Source organism: Tauraco erythrolophus, chromosome 4 (assembly GCF_009769465.1).
Source record: "Tauraco erythrolophus isolate bTauEry1 chromosome 4, bTauEry1.pri, whole genome shotgun sequence".
Classification (NCBI taxonomy): Eukaryota; Metazoa; Chordata; class Aves; order Musophagiformes; family Musophagidae; genus Tauraco; species Tauraco erythrolophus.
Genome location: NC_141468.1, coordinates 27,293,331 through 27,314,541, shown reverse-complemented (window position 1 = coordinate 27,314,541; position 21,211 = coordinate 27,293,331). Strand labels below are relative to the sequence as shown.

At 37.0% G+C, this 21,211-nt stretch overlaps 1 protein-coding gene across 1 annotated transcript; it reads right to left on the bottom strand.

Moving 5' to 3' along the window:
- Nucleotides 1–4,959: 4,959 nt before the first annotated feature.
- On the bottom strand, nucleotides 4,960–20,777 carry FAM3C (FAM3 metabolism regulating signaling molecule C). Its single transcript, XM_086609874.1, has 9 exons — nucleotides 20,744–20,777; nucleotides 18,006–18,110; nucleotides 16,413–16,442; nucleotides 15,866–15,989; nucleotides 11,069–11,127; nucleotides 9,607–9,657; nucleotides 9,045–9,129; nucleotides 6,464–6,590; nucleotides 4,960–5,410 (listed from the first exon to the last, which is right to left on the bottom strand). Exons 1-9 carry the CDS (start codon nucleotides 20,754–20,756, stop codon nucleotides 5,321–5,323), a joined length of 684 nt encoding a protein of 227 aa, XP_086466000.1. The 5' UTR covers nucleotides 20,757–20,777; the 3' UTR covers nucleotides 4,960–5,320.
- Between the last annotated feature and the right edge of the window lie 434 nt (nucleotides 20,778–21,211).

The window sequence follows — 21,211 nt, the reverse complement described above, 5'->3', positions numbered from 1 at the left end:
GACCTGTACTCCCCCATTCCCTGTCTCCCTGCGCCGCTGGGGGGAAGACAGAGCCAGGAACGAAAGGAAAATAGGGGGTGGGGAGGTGTTGTTTTAAGATCGGGCCTTGTTTTCTCTTTCTCCTCTCAAGTAACCGGTTTCGTTCCCTTTTGTCTTTTGTTTAGTAACTGTTAATAAATTGTTTTCGTTTTTATGAAGAAAGCCTGAGTCATGTTTTGCCCGAGACCATGGTTGGTGGGTGCTCCCTTTTCGGTTCTTGTCTCGACCCTCAGTCCAAAAAAAAAACCACGACAAAAACCAAAAATCACACAGCACAAATGGAGAATATGTGGCAAAAGTTCTGCAAACAAAGCAGCTGGTGAAATAAACTCATTTTAGTGATTACTGTGCAAGAGACTAAGGTAGAACTAAGCTTTAAGGATTATCCAATGCTACAAACACCTCCTGTAAAAGTTTTATGATCCCCCACAATGTGCTGACAACCAGAGCCCTGTCAGAAAAGAAGCAAGACGTGCAGTAAGAAGGGTTGATGCTTCAGGGCAGGCACATTTTCCATTGATCACTGATTTTAATGGCAGTAGAACTGCAAGTAACCTCTTTAAAAAGCCCTCCTTGCTTTTGGTCATTCAGGACTAAACAGCACTAAGGCAAGACAGAACAGTGTCGTACTTTCTGCTGACATCATATTTGGGATAATAAAATTTTGACCACTTAAATAACCTTGAAATATTAGTTGGGCTCAGTGGGTGTTGTGTTTTTCTTTTCCATTTGCTGATTGTCCCCTAATTGCAATGCTAAGAAACCACTCCAAAGCTCTTGCACTGTAGTGCAAAATCAGCAAGACGAAGAGAATTAACCAGCTGCTTTGGGCTGCCTCCAGGGATCAGAAATTTTCCATAGAGAACGGAGTGATTTCTGTGCATTTTACACAGTAGACAACATAGCTGGACTATTACAGTGCTCTATACTGATCCCTACCTTGCTGCAGATATATTCTAGAGCCCTGAAAGAAAGTTTTCTCTTCTACATACTTCAAAAGATAATTAACAGATGATGTTCATTTTATTTACTAATACACTACAAAACTTAACACAAGGTGTTAGTTATCTACCCTGTGTTTAGGTGCTCTCGAGGCACCTATGCGGGCTAAGATATAAAAGCCATAAATCAAGACATTATCCACCAAGTTTTCCAATGGGAAGGATGATTCAGCTGCCAAGATCTGGGAACATGAGGCTGTACTGATAAAGACAATGCCGAAACATTCAAGGCCGAGGAAGATAATTAGTCAGAGGATTGCTGCAGCATTTGGTAGGAAAAAACATTTGCAGACTGCGTTACGCAGAAGACAGCACTCCCTTCCACTGCCATCCATCAAGCTCAAAGAGGAGACATGATTCCTCCTCAGCTGGGAGTGCTTTTTTTTTCATGTCAGTGAGGTTGTAGCTATATCCTGCTACAGACAACACCCTAGGAAAAGAACAGACCTTTCTGAGGGAACAGGTGGTTAGAGATTTACAGATTATAGCAATTTAAAAAGGATAAATGCAAGATTAAAGGAACTGGGTTGCATGTTCTAGAAAGGAAAAGATAAGGCCAGGAAGAATGAAAAAGACATCTAAGAGGGGAGTCATCAATTTTTAACTAGCAAAGAAGTAATCATTAATTTTCAGCAAAGATGATTTGGGTGGTACATGAGACGACCTGTCTAGATTGATGGTTAATCACAGGAAGAGACATCAGAGGAACCTGTTTTAACCTGAATCTATGAAGGATGCATTAGATCTTGTTTGTAAGGCTGAAAGGGCTGACCACAGGAGCAGCAAGGAGGAACTAAAAGTGGGTTTAAGCTTGTATTAAGATAATGGGACATGTAATGAAACATCTCAAGCAGAGCACATTCTCTTTCTTCATCCTTCCTTTTTTCGCCTCCAGGGAGGCAGTGGCAGGAGGTGGCTTAGCCCAGGTGTTTGGGTTCTTTTGGCACGTTGCTCAGAGGACGAGAAGCAGGGTCCCTCCTATCCCTAGTAGAGCAACAGGAGCCGCTGACACCTCGTGGAATAACCAAACAGACAGAGAACTGTTCTTACACCTTCCTGCTTTGGCCTCAAAGTTCCCACCCAGACTTCCAGGGTTTTTTTTCAGTTTTCTTAGCCAGGCCCCTTGTATTAAGGGCAGGGTATGGCCTTAGCCTGGCCATACAGACACAAAACTGAAGAGGATTTCATCAATAGAAAGTACCTTGTTTGGTATCCACCCTAACCACAACCCAAGACAGTTTAGGGAGGAACTACAGCCCTTCCCATCCTTACACAGACAAGTCAGCCAACACCTACAGTAGCAGTATTATTGCTTTTTTTCCCCTCCTGAAGTTATCCACCTGGCCTCTTGATTTTATTAATGCACTCATTCTTGAAAAACACTCTGACTGCAGCAAATCCTAACAGTTTATGAGACATTACATATGCATCGAATGTTCAGTTGTCATATCAACGTGCCACAGCAAGACATCTGGAAAGCGCTGAGCAAAAGGAAGCTTTTTCCAAACAGGTACTGAGGAAACTGAAGCTGTAAAAGGCTCTGCTGTTTCCAGAGGAATAGAAAAAAAAGAAGTTTGTTCAGGAAAGACACTAGGAAAGATGCAAATGGCATGTCAAGGCAGAGACTCCTTTTCTTAAGACTTCTCTTATCCATTCAAAGTGACACTAGTACAGCAATTAGGAGCTGTGGTTTGCAATGAGGTCATCTTCAGGTGGCTGGGAACCCAGCCGGGTGCTCCTTGGTGAAAACGAAGTTACAACCTTCTTGTGTCTCCTGCCCACTCCTCTTCTCACAGCTGCACTTTTTGAGGTAGACATCCCCCACGACCTTTCTCTTTCCTTCCCTCACTGCTCTGTTCTCAGCAAGTCTGCGAGATGCTGCCAACGTTCCCATCATCTCGTGCAGGCTCTAAACACATATCTTGGAGCTTTGTCACACACTGGTACTCCAACATGAAGCTACCTGTGCAAAATGCCTTCATCTTGGCAACTGACTTTCCTACCACCAGCTGTGGGAGAGACCAGGGAGGCCATCAAAGTAATCTGTTGTTTAAAAGGTTTGTGGAAGGTGCAACTTTAAGGAGTTAAAAGTCATAATATATTCACAGATTGCTGAAAAAAAAAAGGGGGGGGGGGGGGGGGAGGGGCACAAATTTAAAAGATACAAGGGCTAAACCAGGTCAGCCTTTAGTCTTATTTCCTGTCCATTTAATTTTGTAGAGGAAATTTGAACTTTTTAATTTGATGAAAAATGAAACATTCAATATTGGCATTCAAAATCAAAAGAGAGAAGACAAGAGTAGTCCAGGGAATTCATGCACATTAATGCAGACAATGATTTTTTTCTTTTAAGTCCCTGTCAAGTAACTTCAAAATTATTTTTGTATTATTCCGGATAGCAGCATAACCAATATTGGCATATACACCAACAAAACTATTTCTGTGAAAACTCCAAGACTTACACAATTAGTTTTCCAAAATAACTCATGTTATGAAATAGAAGTTATTTTCTAATTGATAGAAACAGGAGGATTTCCTTTGATGAAAAAATATACATGATTTTGACATGTCCTCCTACACAAGAAAATCTGAAAGATTTAACAAAAGCAGTTTCACTGTATAAAGTGCATTTATTGCTGTTCTACATTAAACTTGAGGGAAAACCACATTATTTAACAAGCTAGTTAAACATACAAAACAAATCAGAATCCAGTCTTACTCTGGTATCACAGGTTATTTGTTTTACTTACAAGGTAATCCCCAATATTGCTTGAAATTTTTAGTGCACAGAATTAAATTTGTCTCAGAAGACATCAACAATAATAGTATTTTGAGGGCCACTGTGTTCAACTCACTGTGGGCTCCTGAAAAATCCTTTGTGGCTTTTGCCCCATGGTACTAGCTAGAAGTTTTCTGAAGATTATACCAGAACTCATGATGTAAAGCTCCAAGAGATTACACCCAATTCTGTGTCAGTCTCTATTCTGTGAACACCAACACCGTCAGTTATACCACACTAACTTAGTTTCAGCAAAAGTTCAAGCTGGCCCTACTTAAAAGAAACAGAAGTTTCCAAGGAAAGCAATGTTTTCTCACAGCTCTGATACAAGCTAAAGAATAAGGCCACTTTAACTGGGTCCCTAATTTTTTCCATAAAAAAAAAAGGAGGAAGGAAACATTGTCAGTTAAGTTTAAATGTCACTCATTCCATAACCCAAGATATAATGCTTTCTCTAATATCTCACTGTAAGAACAAATTGCCTCAGTTCACATTAGAAGTAACATAAGTGGTAAAGGTGCACAATTGCGTACCCTGAAACAACTCTCACTAGCAGGCAGATTGCTTTCTAACAGACTCTTTGTGATGGGAAATTTAGTCCTGATATTAGAACTAAAAGAGGAATTTATTCCGTTAGGCACGTTTACTATGTGACTAACCACTATAGCTGAATAGCCATAGGTAGAACCCATGGTTAAGCAGCAGTACAAGAATGGTAATAAAAACTGAACAAGTTACCCACGGTACTGCTGCTTAACATGCCAAGTCTCTTCTACAAAGTAAACACTATTTTCAAGTTAAGTACAAATCCTCCCAAGCTGCTTTTAAGTTTCACACACGCTATTTATATATTTATTTTTGTTCTTCCCCTAATAAAAACTATTTCTATTGTGCTTCTCATGGCATATCTGTGTTACACTATCACGTATTCTTCCTCTGCTGATTTATTCAGTTTTGATGGGGAGACTACAAAATAAATTTCTGGAGCACTTGGTATTAGAACAACCCAATAGCTTTAATAAAAAGTGATGCTGCCATCAAAAAGGCAGAGGATAAAAAAAAAATTAAAGATCTTTATTAACTTATCACTAAAATCTACAATATTCCACAAAGGTTACATACTCAGCAATATTACGCTGTTAAGAGGACAGTACAACATTTGTCAGGATCTGTTTGTTATCCATATATGCAATTTATTAGCCAGTTGATCTACAAGATATTATTTACCACAGGCAAACTAAATACTGTGCTTTTAAGAAACCTGCATAGAAATGATTCGATGTTTCTTTTATTTTGGACGTATTTACAAAAAGGATTTCTATGTGTGTTAGCAATAAATAATCCCAGTATGCAAAATGTCAGTGCTCATGCACACACCGACAAGATGGTCACATGCTTTAAAAACATTATTTACAGTACAGTCTCCTTCACAGCGCTCTCCATAATAATAGCAGAAAGTGCATTTTCTTCCATATTCCTTTTCCTTTCTTTCTGTTTTCACTTAGTCTTGCTTCTGAGGGATACAGCCTTCCATCTCAACAACTTCTGGCCAGCCTTCATACTTGTTTGTGTCCTTGTTGTTCTTGATATGCTATAAATAGAAAACATCAATCTACAATTAATGTTAAGTGATTTATCTTTTTGCTTTAACTCAGAGCTTTAAAAGACATTTTATTTACTTATTTTCAGGCCATGGAATAAGAGAAAACATCACAACTAGCCTGTTGTGCTTTGCATCAAATATAACAGTCTCCCAGTATTCACCACTTAATGCAACCTGCTCAGACAAGTGTATGCTAAAAACCGTTAAGCCATACTGCGAAAACATTTTTTTAAGTGTATTACAGGAAGACAGACAAGCAAGGAAAAGACCAACTGCATTAAAACATGAACCACTAGGAAAAAATAAATAAATAAGGATACTAAATTTACAAGGCACTGAGAACAAGTAGTCAGATTTTAAAGAACACTAAACAACGCTGAATGTTTGCCTTTTTTGAAAATTAGGGGTTTATTTTTCTACCAAGCAACCATATGCAGTCAGGTAAGATGTTACTGCCTCCAAGAGTTTGCCACTGCTCCTGCACTAGTTCCTGCTCCCTCGCAAAGCTGGCAAAAGAGAACACACCTTCCTTACTCTCCTAGTACAAAGCTACCTTTACCAGTAATTAAAGGCAACAATGACAAATGTTGAATTGTAACAGCTAAAGTATGGGAACATATGCTATTACACAAATTTTGCTAAGGCAGCAATAATTTTTGACAGAAGAGCAAAGTGAACAGCTGGGAACATCGATACCTTAACTACCACTTATCTGCTGGAGGTCTACCATTTCAGTCCATTTAAAACAGACACTAAGTTTTTCATTCTTCAGTTTAACTGGATTCATTAAAAAGATAAATGAACTAGTTACCAGGATAGTAAGCTCTACCCCATATAAGATTTTTTTCTTGTTTGTGAATCACCAGAGAATCTCTTTTGTACATTTAAAAGACGACTAGTCAAGGAATAAATTTGAAAATAACACTGTGTGCTACTACTGCAACAGATATCCATCTTAAACAAATGCATGGTATTTATAAAACATGCTACGCCTTTATTAATGTAAGCTGATAAATTCCAGCAAGTTCTAGAATCACAGACCTGTTCAAATGGACTTTTAGTCTTAATTCCTTTTCCACCGCAGAAGACCCAGTTGTCTCTAAAGCCAAGGTTAGCAATAGATGTGCTTCCTAATTCAGCAATCAGTTTCCGTGCTTCGTCATTAAGCCTTAAACAAAACAGAGAAGTTCAGTATGTGAACAAAATGCATATACCCTTACAGCTTTCACTGTTAAATGGACCATTCAGCTTTAATCTGATTAAATATAGTTTCAGTCAGTCAATATTGGGCAAGATCTATCTTTCAAAATCAGATAAGGCTAATTCTGAAATCACCTGATCTAATGAGCGCTGCTCTTTTATATTATAATATCAAGGAACCAGCACACAAACCTATCAGTACACCAACAAAAGCCAAGAACCCTCTCCTGGGAGAATTTGTACATACATCTCAAGTCATGTTAGCAATTCTCCAAGCAACTAAAAAAAGTCAACCTTTAAAGTAAACATCATTCGCACGCTCAAGCTGAAGTCTAGATAAAGTAAAAGCTATTTTAGACTAGAAGAATGACCTGAACATATGAAAGAAGTTCTTGTCTGTTGGGTCAATTAATTCAAAATTCAGAACACTGTCCCATAGCATGGTTCAGTGCCTGTAGGTCCAAGTAGCATAATTTTAGTATGGAAGGGAAAACAATTCTGTAGGGTAAGTTATCATTCCAAAACCTCCAAATAACAGCTCTCTACGTTTTCCTTTCAGTTGATGTATTTGCCCGACCTACTAAACAACACACACAACTTCTGATTATTACTACTTACTGAGATATAGTTGTATAACTCACTTTAGCTAAAATTATGAAAATGATTAAGTACTTTGGAGATTATTGCACAATCCGCAGTCCAAGTTTCTAGAGCATTAGGGCAGCTAATATTAAAAAAAAAATCAAAATAAAAATAGCTTTACTTTAAAATATTTTGGTTCTTCACAATTTAAATTGTTTTCAAGAACTGGCACTTACGATTACCATCAACTACCAGTGGTAAGCTTTCAGGGAATTATGTAATATCACTAGTAAAAGCAGCAGGTTCCTGACTGTCAGCATGAACAGCCCAAATTCACATTCTTGCTTACCTGATATCATATCTATATACAAGCTTTCAAAAAAATTAGCTGTGACATGATTATTGAAACAAATTAATTGTACATATTCTCTAAAACATCAAAGGAAAACGGAAAAAGAGCAAAAAGAAAAGCAACAGAACAAGTGAATAGAACAACAAGATCCAGCCTTGGCATAAAGAAACAATAAACTGCTTTCTTCTCCTAAAAGCAGTGAATCTACACTTAACTATTTACTACAAATATCGAACACAGCAAAGTCAGGACTTTGTCACAGGAAAGCTGCTCTTATATTAAAAATACAGACAAGCTGTGGATAACAAATGGAAACAAAAGTGAAAACAAATGTACAGAACACAGTAGCAAAAAGTTAAATATTATTAAAAGAACAGAGGAAAATAAGAAAAAAACCTCTTAATTTTCACTATGAAAAGCAATCCTTTGGACAGGATGACTTAAGTGAGGAATAGATGACAATACAAATTCTACAGTAATTATTAGTATCAATTAAAGCTGACCAAAGTTGGAAAATAAAAGAGAATTGTTTAAAGAGAACTAAAACCTCTTAGGCTATGCCTACAGTAATAAACTGAACAGCTTTAGGGTGGAACAGTCCCAACACTGAGGTCAAAAAGTACGAGGCGCACAGTAGCAACCTCTTAAGACTTCAAAAGGAAGGATACAGGCAAAGTCTGTTAGGAACAGTCTCTGCACCCCTGTAACCACCGAACTCCGTCTTGGAGTTGATCTCAGAAAAGTACTGGATAGAGCTGACCAATTTCCAGAGTATGTTCTCACACTCACATTCCTATGTCTGAACATACCTGAATTTACTAGCATTAAGACAAAACGGGCTATCAGCAATAGGAAAACCAGCACATTTCCAAAAAGACAGATATCCTTCACATTCAAAAAAAAAAAAAGAGGTGAGGACAAATTCTAGGCAAGCAGCTAGAAACCTACAGGCTCTTCGAAAACCAGGGAGATTAAGGGTATGGTTTCAAAAAGTACAACGCCTGACATGTAAACATGTTCTTCATAGCTATGAGTAAGCAGTTTGTTGGACTTACTATACGCCCTACATTGTGAAAAGAAGTTAATACAACAAGACAGAGAAGCAAAAAAATTAGCTATGTGTACAGATACAACACTTACTAATTAGGCAACTATTAATCTCTAGCCTTTTCAAACTCTTGCGATATTGCTGCTAAAGGGTCTAATTTAGTATCAAATTTATTGTTTCTCTGTTGTTAGGATCACAAAAGTATACATTTAACTGTCCTCTATGTAAATACATACATAACTCATTATGCCTGGTTAGTTTTCATTTGATCCTTGTTGCCCCCAAATCACACTAATAAACTGAAAGCATAGTTTCAAATCCATTACCTTGGAAGAATAAAACTTAATCAAAAGTGATTGTGCAATAAAGAATGCATTTTTTCAGTATAAAACAGCATTTAAAAGTTTAAACAATGTTTACTATACAAATCTATTACATACTTGGTTGCACCATCATCATATGTTCCCATTAATACTATCGTTCCATCCTGGATGGACTTCAGAAATTCAATAAATGGTGCCACATCTGAAGAGGAGAACACAACACACTTTAATAATAAGCAACCATTCCACATTTAAACACCTGCAATGCCTTCCTGCAAAGACATTCCTTTTAAGAATATTTGTAAATGTACTTATAAATTTATAAAAAGATACTAAGTAGGGAAAAGATAAAACATCTATAAATTTTTTATTTTATAGAATATTTCATCCATGTTGTGTAAAGACATAACCACTAGTGGGAACTACTCAGGAGAACAAGTGTGTTTGATCAACCATACCATTCCCTCCCACCTCAACTATTTGTATGTTTTTTTAAGTTGCACTCTTCTCACAATTACAAAGGTAGAGGCCAGGCACTCCCTTAACTACCACCTTAAACCACCACAGCAAATGGAGCTTAGAGAAGGGAGAAGAGGGGAAAAAAAAAAAAAAAACACACAAGAAAAAAAAGAGGCATTTAAGTTGTTTCTTTCTAAGCAGTTAAAGTAACTGCACCTACCTCCTCCCCACATGTCAAAGAACTTAGTGTCTAACGGTTCTCCTGTTTTACCTGGAGAAAAATAAATATTTGGTGTCATCAAATATAGTAAAAAATATTTTACAGATAACATGTCCAAGACCTCTTAATGACTCTTTCAGAGAAAAGTGCTGCAGAAGACACCACACAAATCAATTACCATGGTAATTCTTATATTCTATGAAGATTGCTCCTTAAACAGTATATTAATTTGTGAAAGACGCAGGAAAGTAAAAGGAAAGAAAGAGAGAAGATGAAAACTTCTGATTTTGCTTCAAGTGGAATATAAAATGCAACAAAAAGCCCACAGACGCTAAACCAATAAAGAGAATTCAATTCATTTTTTTATTTTCAAGTTGGTTTTGCAAAAATAGATAGTACAGCTATAGGTTGCCTTTAGTGCCCCATGGAAAGTAAGAAAGATTAAAAATTACACAGCATGTTCTGCTAGACTGGAAATTCTTAGTTGATTTAAACATCCAGAACAAATAGAAGAAAGTGGACAATATAATAATTTCAGTAGCTTTTTTTTTTTTTATTCACTATGCTGCCTACGAAGGCAGGATTCGATGGAAGGCAGAGTTTTCTTTTTAATACATACATTCATTTAAAGTTTGGAAGACAGGGAGAAAGACTGGCAGCTATATAATGCAAAGGTAGGTATTTTGAACAGATTGAGACAATTTAGGAGGTCGAAATAGGATTAGGCAAGTATTGTTCAAGTCATGCTTTAGATGACGTAAACCTAAGTACAATCCAAAAATAACATGAATTTATATTGCACTGAAATGACGAAGTACTATCTCAGTGCTACAAGGAATTGCTTCCTACACATCAAGGACAAATCTGCCAGTACTGACATTCAGTTCAGCTTTCAAGGTCACACACAAGTCTATTTGTTTGGTTTTAATGAAAGTTAAGAATCCTGAGCACAATTACATAACATGATGTATCTAGGGACAAGATCTATAGGTATAGACTAATCAAATAGACTGATTTCAAGCTAGGAAATAACGAACTGGTCCTTCCATGTAGTAAGAGAATTGTTAGATAAGTTTCACTGAAAAGACAGCAACAGAAGAATTTAGTCTACGAAGTTTTAGTAGTGGTGGCAACGCACAAAGTCAAAATAAGTAGCATGTATCTCATGTCCTCTTCCATTTTATATGTGCATGAGGAATTTATCTGAGGTATCACAGATAGTCACCACAGCACTCCATGTTACTATTTTTGCTATGCGTTTTTAAAACCTAAAATGCATTGAGTTTTTCTACTTTTTAACAAAAAGGTAAGAGTGTCAAAATCTGACATGATCTCAGTACAAATAGGCTGAAGGCTTCCTTTTCTCCTCCTGCTTGCCTTTCACCATCCCTTAGTATTTCACCTCAAATTTCAGAAACAATCTGAAAAAGAAGACAATCTGCTCACTTAAAACGTCACTTACCATTGACCAAGGCCACATTTATTCCTCTGCCAACATTATTTTTCACTGCACTCATTAAACTGAAACAAAATAAACAATTCTGTTTTTAACAGGACAGTTTTCTGATGTGAAATATTTCTGTTTTTTTAAATAGGATCAATCAAATTGTGAGAGATACATAGTTGAAAACAGACATGTTAATGAGTACTTAAATGAAGCAAAATCTCCTTGAACTACTAATCTATCTGCTCTTATGGTATCACCTAATTAAGAAAAATAATAGATCAAATATCCCCAGTTGTATCCGTTTCATTTGATCATTTGACTGCTTAATCATCTTGGTTTCAAAGTATGTATGTATATTTAAAATGTCACCAAAACTAAAGTGCTATTAATGTATTTAAGAAAATTCCTTACAGTTAAAAAGCCTGAAACAAATAATTTGAGGAGCTTAGCACGGTCATGTAATCAACATTTTAAGCTTTTTTGTAAGCACGTGATGAACAAAAATGTGTTAATGAGTTTAAAAGCTAACTGAACCGAGGTATTTCAATTTAATACTGCAGCATCATACTAAGAAACAAGAAAGTCAAAGCAGTTAGCTACTCTTACCTATAATAGGAAACTTAAAGCCAGGAAAAATACTTCATACACTGACGGGACTTTAAACAAAAGTTGAATATAATCTCAGAGTACAGTCGCACATACCAACAAAACCATTACAATCTCTAACAGCAATTACTTGGCCAAACTGAAAAGTGGCAGAGGAGCTGGAAAGCATAAACACATTGTGAAACAGAAGCCCTTCAGAGCTGTAAAGAAGAGCGAATGGGTACGTCAAGACTGTCAGATGTGGTGCTGTGCCATCTTGGATCACGATGGGTGTACCATTCTAGTGAGAAGAAGCTTAGAGATCTCCTCATCCCTTTTCACCGGCACTGTATAATGGTCTCTCTTCTGCCTCCAGACCCCAAATATCCCAGCACTAACATTGTGAAGCTAGTAGTAAAAGAGTTAACATAAACAAGGAGAAATAGGAGTAAGGGTTGAAACTATGACATAAATTAAGGTCCTGAAGAAGTCTTTAGCTGAGATTTAAGAAAGCACCTCAGCATAAGCATGTAAGTGCACATATCTCATTAATTTCAAACAGATTACAAAATCTCCAACAGATGCTTTACCTCCGTCCTCATCAGGATTTCTTTAGCCTTCCTAGCTTGCTCTGGGAAGGGACTGCAGACATGTACAACCCTGTTATGTTCAAAACTTTTTCACATTTCTTCTGCAATCATATAATTTTCAAGTCATGTCTGAACATCCATTCTAAGCATTGTTTCAGAAGGACCATGTCCTTACACATGACTGCAACATCAGCTTTCTCTTGCTAACTTATTAGTGATAGGCTAGAAACAAGGTCTATGACAGAAACATGACAAAAATCTTTCTCTCTGATGCTATCTTTTGCACCCAGGACGAAGATAAAAGCCAAAATTTAGAGGAACGTTAAATTTAATCGACAACTATCAGGAACAGACTCAGTATTAGTTCAGAGAGGCCATGAAAGACTATCAGTAAGTGGTAACTCTTGGTACGGTGACTTAGGTTTTCAAGAACTAGTAATCAGAGATGAAAGTCTATACTCTTCTGTTAGTCCTCTAAGTTACACCGTCTGCCAAAAATTCTGATTAAAATTAAAACTCTAATTCAGTAACTCCTGAAATAGAAGACCTGCAATTTTCTGCTGAAATGCAGAATTCAGTTCTGGTTAGCAGGGAACTCAGAAGTATTTTAGGCACTGAAGGATGATTTCTTCTCTGATCACAGGATTTTCAGGTCATATCTGAACATCCATTCTAATCAAGAGAAACATGGCAAATAACTGAAAACACAAATTAAAACCCCAGTGAAGTTCTGAATGCATCCCTCTCCTCATATAAAGATTAGCAGACATTTAATTTATCAATAGAACATCCTTTTATTTTAACTACAAAATTCTCTGTAAATAGGTGCCAGTCAAAAACATCCAATACTGGGCTGACTAGACACTGAAAATCCACACATACATAACAAAAAGTTGTAAGAGATTTCAGACAACAAAGAAGTTCTGAAAATATGTATAAAAGAAGTACCGGTTATTAAAAGGAATGTAGTGTGACATTCTACTATAAAGTTACTGCAGCACAAACATGCAACTGCCTTCTTAATCGAGGCAGTAAAACTGCATGGAGAAGTTGCTAGTAATGAAGTATAGCAATATTGCCCCTTATTCTAAAAAGGCAATGAAGTAGCAACTACAATATTTAATATTTTGATGATGACTACAGTATGCTTTTTCTAATTCGGACTATGTCCTTCCAATATAGGAGAACAAGGCTTTAACTGAACTTCTATACAGCAGAATTCCTATTTCACACCAAAATATCTACATAATTAAAAAGAAAAAATTGAGAAATTAAATGTATTCTGAATTATATCAGCACCTTTAGTGGTCTCATCAACCAAGTGACATCCCTGTGCTTAATACACAACAAAAACCTACACTGTAAATTATGAAAACTTGTCCCTGTTTCCTTGTCTGGGAAGCATGAATAGAAAATTAATCAGAAAAAAGCCTTTTTCAGAAGCGAGTTCACAAAATATCACTAAAAAACGGTTACTGAAGAAGAAATAAATGTTTTCAGAGCTCTGAGATACTACACTACTACTTGAGACAGCTTCTGCAGCAAGTCACAAACACTACAGGCTGTAGTGTGACAGTCTTCTCACAGGAGGGCAGCCGTTCATCAGTTTTAGAATTCTTCCAACAACTTACGATCAACAAGTTAACGGGAGCTTTGGAAAGAGAAATCAAACGTCTTATGAACAAAGCAGGAGATGATACAAAATTAATCAAGTTTTCTGGTGGACCTTTAAACAGACATTAGAAGTCCTGCTCAGAAGGAATTACAGAAGGATTTTTGCCAAGGGAAACTGGACTTTAGACTGCAATAGCTGTGCATTAAGGTGTGCACTAGTATTAAAGAATAGAAGATTTCTTGCCAGCAACTACTTTCTTTTCATCACTGTCTTCAGTGAAGTATCCAGTGGAGGATTTTCTTTTTTGACAGCAACAACACTCTCATTTAGTTAACCAGTGAGACATTTAAAAAAAAAAAAAAAAAAAAAAAAAAACAAAAACCCTACAATCCTGAAATTAAAATATTATTTCCACTCCCACAACTTTTAACCAGTGAATCACCCTAAGGCTTCACAGACATTAAGCTTCCTAGCAACCAGAATGAGAAGCTGGCAAGTTTCGTAACACCAACAAAACCACCATGCAGACAGATTAGATAAGAGTGTCCAAGGTCACAAGGCGAATCAATGAGAAGACAGGAAAGCAGAAGCTAGCAGCTTTTAGTCAGCAGGTGCCCAACGGTGAGCTCACGCTCGCTTGGCACGTGCTCCACGACTACAGCGCGATGCTCCCCTGCAAATGCACTCCTACACACGTGAGCAAGCTTGAGCTAAGCCAGCCTCACAGAAGAACGGCCTGAAATCTGAATGGTCCTCCTGCTTCTACGAATAACACGAAGTGAAAACGCTGCACGTGTTTAGTTGTCAGGGAAAAAAGCTCCCATTTCAGCTTCAATACATCTTAATTGCTAGAGTCGATGCTACAACTAGTCTTTTCTAAGAGCATGTAAGACTAATCTTACAGTGCTACTATAGATAGTAAAGAGATGGAAAATATAAACCAACACTTTTTACTCTTTTATAAATTAATTATACTATTTACAACATTAAATGAGGTTACACTGTTCACAGTAAAGTTGCCATTTGCTATAGAATTAATCAGCACTGACTGCTGTATGTGCTATCTGAACCACTCTGGACTAACATAGCATGGACTGAGAAACAGCCAAACTGGAGTAGTTCAAATGCGAAAGGAAGGCAAAGGCCTGTGAGTGTGATTGATATTTAAAAAAAACAAACTCCTTCCAACAATGCTAACATCATGCCTCTTCTGACATGTGACATGCAGATTGTTAGAAGCTGCACACTCAGGGTGACAGGAGCAGGAACAACCTAAGAGCAAAGAAACAAAGTCTAAACCCAAATATTAATATTCCCATTATGGGGTTATGTGAAAGCTATTTAGTTAAATACTTTAGGCATAGTATTACTGATAATACTGTGTTAAAAATACTGTTATTAGAAATACAAGACTTAAACTCAAAACCAAACTGTGTTGTTTCAAGCAGTTCCTTTCTCTGTTTCACAATTATTTCAAATTTATTAACTTTAGTTACAATCAGCACAATTAAATAACTACTGATCATTAAAATACTATTTTTCCCTTTTGAAGTAATCTCTTAAAGAAAAGCAGAAAATAAGTCCTGACATTGGTACTATGCTAATAGATTAAAATATGACTTGCAGAAGACAATTCCACAGCACAGTTTTAGCTGATGACACTCAACTAGAAGTAACAAGGATAATTACTTAAGTACAATCATTCACTGAATTACCACTAAAGGCACAAGAACAAGTTACTCAGAGGCAAGTTTGCATCTGATTTGACAAAATCTAACTAATCCTCAAGTCTGTAAACCTGAAGTGTAAGCTATCTTGTATGTATTAAAAGAGCATAACATTCCTGCATTTACTGCAGAGTATTAAGTGTGCTTCATCAGAGATTAAATTTTTTCATGTAGTCAAACCACCGGCAAAACAAAACCTACAAAGAATCATTTAAACTACTGATTTTGTGTGCAAAGTGATCCAAGACAGCATTTGAAAGAGATACTTAAAGAGACAACAGGTAAAAACACTTACACGTTATCTTCTACACAAATTTTAGGTCCAACTACGTTCGCTGCTCCACTTGCCATTTTGAATGCAAAATGCTTTTCAGGACAAGCTTTAGAGATCCCACATTTGTATCTTGGAGGTTTTGTAGCTTTCAAACGGAAATAAAACAGGATTTTAGAGACAACATCACAGGTAGGCTAACAGAAAAACATCAGTTAGTTTTCTGAAGGAGTTCAAGGAAAAGAACAGAGATGAACAGTATCTCATCTGTAGTTTTACAGCACCTTAAAATAATCTAGATTCCTGCAGTACCTCATTATTCTACTTTTTGTTCTCACCCCCGCTGCTTGCTCTGGCACTGTCATCAAAAGCCACAAGACAAAACTAAAAGTAAAATGCTAGGGAAAAAATAGACTTTACCAGAGAGTTAGGAAAATCAGGAAAAGAGGAAAATTAATTTCTGATTGCATTTAAAGTGGAATTAAGACTTTCTTAATTATAAAAATTCAACAGTCTTTCTGTTATTAGCAAAAGCAAGTCACAGCAGTAACACATGCATGTGAACACTTACAGCGTGCAGCTGCATCCAGTGCTGATCTAGCTAAAATGCAAAAAGAAAGTTTTAAAAGATGTTACTATTAAAATGTCATCTACTATAAAATATTCTATAAATTTAAAACCTTTCTGTACCCCTATAAAAACAAGTTCATTGAAACGAAGCATCAAATACATCTGAACATTATGTTCCAATATAAAACATTAACCTTTACATGGTAGAAGAATGAAAGTGATCAGGGACTACATTTAGAAGCCTTAGTTTATGACTCCCCAATTAACACAAAGATCCACGGAGATACAAAACCATCAGGGATCTGCAGAGGTGTGGGCACTAAAGTGAAATGAATTCCCTTCTTACAGCTTCTCAGGGATGGGTTTCCTTTCACCTAACACTGGAAGCCTGCGACTCAGGTGTATGTGAATCCAACCATTCATGACTCCCTGTCTTGGGATAGGAAGAGACCCAAGTGACCTCATCAAGCACATATCTACAATACATCTGTAATACTTAATGACATTTCTGTCTCTTAAACAATTATCAAAGATGCCTCTGGTAACTGATTCAGGTGTCGGCTCACACTGTAGTAATCTGGAGTTAAATAACATGAACTCTACCCATGTAGAATCATAGAATGGTTAGAGTTGGAAGGGACCTCAAAGATCATCTAGTTCCAATCCCCCTGCCATGGGCAGGGAAACCTTGCCCAAAGCCTCATCCAACCTGGCCTGGAACACTTCCAGGGATGGGGCATCTACAACTTCTCTGGGCAACCTGTTCCTGTGCCTCACCACCCTCTGAGTGAAAAATTTCTTCCTTAGATCTAATCTAAATCTGCCCTCTTTCAGTTTAAATCCATTGCCCCTTGTCCTATCGCTACACACCCTTGTAAAAAGTCCCTCTCCAGCTTTCCTGTAGGCCCCCTTTAAGTACTGGAATGCTGCTATAAGATCACCCTGGAGCCTTCTCTTCTCCAGGCTGAACAGCCGCAACTCTCTCAGCCTGTCCTGAAATTTTTTTTTTTTTTTGTAATGAAAAGTCCCTTTAAAGATAAGGTTGGTTTAAAACATAAAACATACACTCTGAATTTTAAGTCATCTCAGCTGCTAATCCTTGTCTGTGTAGAACTTGGGCACATCAGAAACGTTTTGATTACTGCACATTCAATTGTACATGGTAGTGTACCTGTACAAGCAAAAAAAAGCCCACCTAAAAGTTAAATTTTTAATTGCTTAAGCAGCACAAAGGCAGAGTACAGATTTCCAGAAACATCATACAAGTCACCTAGTTTACAACTCCAGACTAAGACTGTAAGTACCAGTAAACAGAAAAAGCAGGTAAAATTATGCATACTTGGCAGGCAAAAGAATCAAACTGATTAAGAGAGTAGGTTAAATATTTCATAGAGAAAATAACTTAATACACACATTATATATTATATATGTATAATATATATTAAGAAATAACAAGTACACACATTAAAAATAAACACAGAATTCTTAAGTGTAAGAGCCTAAGTCAAGCTTAAAGCAAAATGAATACGATATTCTTGATTATGGCTCAAGTAAATACTAATAGATGTACAGAGAAAACAAAGTCATCACTTACCAAATATGTGTCCTAAGTTTGTCTCCATTTTTATTTCAAACACTTGAGATATGACATAAAATGTCAATAAAAATATTGCTACGACTACTATCAACTTTGCAGCACCTAATCAGAAGCAGAGAAAAGTTTAAAAAAATTATCTGCCAATGATAACATTAAGTTTACAAAAATTGACTACGTAAGAAATGTGTCAGATTACATGAAGGGGAACTCAGAAACAGGATGATCATTTGTGGATTCACTAAACAGAAGTAATCTGCAAGCAATTGACATTATAATGTAGGGTGCAACTGAGCCAGTCCATCAGGTTACTATTCCAAACACACACCCTGCTTTCAGCTTTCTCCAGCGTCACACTTGTCTGACACCACAGCACACCAGCTCAGCTCAGCAGCCAGAAGAAACCACAGACTTTTCCGTGAAAATCCAGTTTAACAAGATGAACTACACTGAGCTAACTGGCTGCTGCCCAAAGCAGAAATTCCCACCTCCCCCTATTCCACCTCCCTGTTCTTAGCCATGTGTACCTGTTTCCTCACTGTTCACAAATACTCTTCCCCCTCTCCAAATTGAGCTACCTCTATTTTAATGTATGGTCAAGACTGAGTGATTAGGGATTTGTTCATATACTGTAGCTTGGCTGCTTTGGTCAGTCAGGTCTGAGCATTACACTAAAAAAACCACCAACCAAACCAAAAGAAAGCCTCCTCACCTCCTTTTCAACAAATTTAAAATTTCTGACCTTCAAAAAGCAAGTCTGAAGACTAAAAGAACTAATTTTAAAAAGTAATTTTACAAGCCGAACTTTCTCCAGTGCCGAGCGGTCAAGTTACTTCCTGGGAGAAGAGCTGGAAGTACACAATCATAGCAATTTACATCTGAAATGGAAACTTGGGTGTATGTGGTACTGCCATGAAGCCCATCATTTTTTAGCATAATTTTCAATAGATTTTTACAGAACACTGTACTCTTCGCTTACTGTAAAATACTGAGAGAAGTTAGGTGAGGAGGCATCTGATCAACATCCTGCCTTCCTGTCTCAGCCCAGTATGTCAAACTGTTTGGAAGAAGCAACCTCACAGCATGCTTCTGTTTCTCAGATCGCCAGCCAAATAAATCCTTCAGAAAAAAACCAAACTTATGTACTCCTGCAGATCTCAGACTGCTGCTGTGATGGGCTGTTCAGAAACCCTTAAAATAGACATATTACTCAGCCTTCAGAAGGATGAGAGATGTTAATCAATGCTTCCAAAAAGCTAAAAAAAGATAAGGGGATAGAAAAAGAAAAGAAAGATGAAGAAAGAGATACGACTTTTTGCTTGCTGGTAGTTCAGTCTTTCTCTCCCATTTTCGTGTATGTGAGCACATATACACTACATGAGAAAACATAGATGCAAACTTAACTTAAAAATATTACGCTGGAACTCCACAGATTATTGCACTTGAAGGAAAGTGAAACACATGTAAGCACAAGAGAAAACAGATGATCTGAACATATGCTTAGAAGTGGAGAAAAGGTTTTCAAGGCAACACTGCTTAAAAAGACAAAGATGGTACCAGATTTTGGAACGCGTCATCTAGCAAGTGGCACTTGGAGAGCACGTTGTTTCAGAAGGTAGTAGGTGAGATGGACGAGAACTCAGTCTAAGCACTAACCATTCCGTTCACTCTACATCCTGATCCTTTCAACTGAGCTGCGAGCACCCCCTCCAACTGAGAGAGGTAGGAAATCTCCTAGAAAATTCTTTTAACATTAGAACCAAAGCCAGCCTCTTTCCTACAGGTTAAACATTCTATAGGGACCTGCTGTATCATCTTTGTCTGCAGGTTTTAGCAACAAAAGTGGTCAGATGGAAGAAAAAAAGAGGTTTGGAAGTCATTTTACAGGTGATTTAGCTGTCTTCTAAGAATTGCAGCATTTTCCAGTTCCTTACCAGATTTACTTTAGCAGATTGCTCCTACTTATACAACATATTGAGGTTAACAAAACCACCTTTAGAAGTAGTAACAAAAATCAGGACTAATTTCATGCATTAAGAAAGTTAATGTGCAACTCTCTTGGAAAAGGTGGTGTCATTCTCTCCTAGAAAAGCCAACCATTGCTCCTTCTGCAACATAACACTACCACTATTGATAAAAGCGCAATGTGTCAGAAACTCAAAACGTTCAATTGCACACAAGCTATTCTACTCCAAGGAAATGTCTTAAAATAATATTTTCCTGTAGTGTTATATTGGCAAGGATCTTATTTTTACAACCACTACACCTTCTGTCAAGTAACATCCGTTTCCCAAACCCTGTTCTACAGTAACTTACCTCTATGAAAAGGCTTTTATAGTTTTCAAACTCCCAGTAACTACTCAGGAAGTTTCAGAAACTAAATTATAATAGCATATAGCACTTTTGGTTGGAGCGTGAGGCAGAGAAGCAATCTCTTAAAACATCAATTGGCCATTTGCTTTGTCCCTCATCAACTTACAGGATTAGCAGCCAAAGTACGTCAAGTCATGGCACCTTAACCAGTCACTGCAGACCAGCTGAAGCATTTTAACCAGCTGCTTGCTCTTAGACCATCCTAAATTCCAAAATTAGTTTCACAACACATCAATTAAATGGAACAGCAACGCCTGTAACACCAGTTAAGTTTAGTTTAAAACCTTATTGTCATAATTTGTTAATGCTATCTGTAGCACTAGTTTCACAAGTGACAAAAGTCTGATTTTACTAAGTGTACTTACCTGCTATTCTCATGTTTAGTCTTCAGCCAATGACACTACTGCATTAAAAATTGCCACCTAGGGAAAAAGAAAAGTACATCATTGTAATTACAGCCAAACAAGCACTTTTGTCATGAGTTAACAGTAAAAAAAAAAAAAAGCCATAGATTTTCTGGCCAATAACATTAATGATGATTGTCCTGAATACCTAATTCTTAATGCTCACAGTAAAGGGAAGAAGATTTAAGATGGAATTCTGATGTATTGCTTTCATTTGTTACTCTATGGAAGTGTTCTGAAAAAAATATTAATTTCATTAAGTCTGCTGTCTGCTACAAATTCTGTTCAACTTTCAACCCTTCAATTGGTGACAGAAGTAGTTATCAGTGCTGTATCTAAGCAGTCTTTGATTTTCTAAAGCTATGTGGTAAAAGTCAACAACTCCATCCGCATTGCTTCAAAGTTCTAGCAACTTGCGGATGAAAGTTG

Coding starts and splice junctions, on each gene's coding strand:
- FAM3C (XM_086609874.1), bottom strand. Junction 9,130..9,606: donor CTTTGACATGTGGGGAGGAG/GTAGGTGCAGTT, acceptor TCTCCTCTTCAG/ATGTGGCACCATTTATTGAA. Junction 5,411..6,463: donor CTAAAAGTCCATTTGAACAG/GTCTGTGATTCT, acceptor TTCTATTTATAG/CATATCAAGAACAACAAGGA.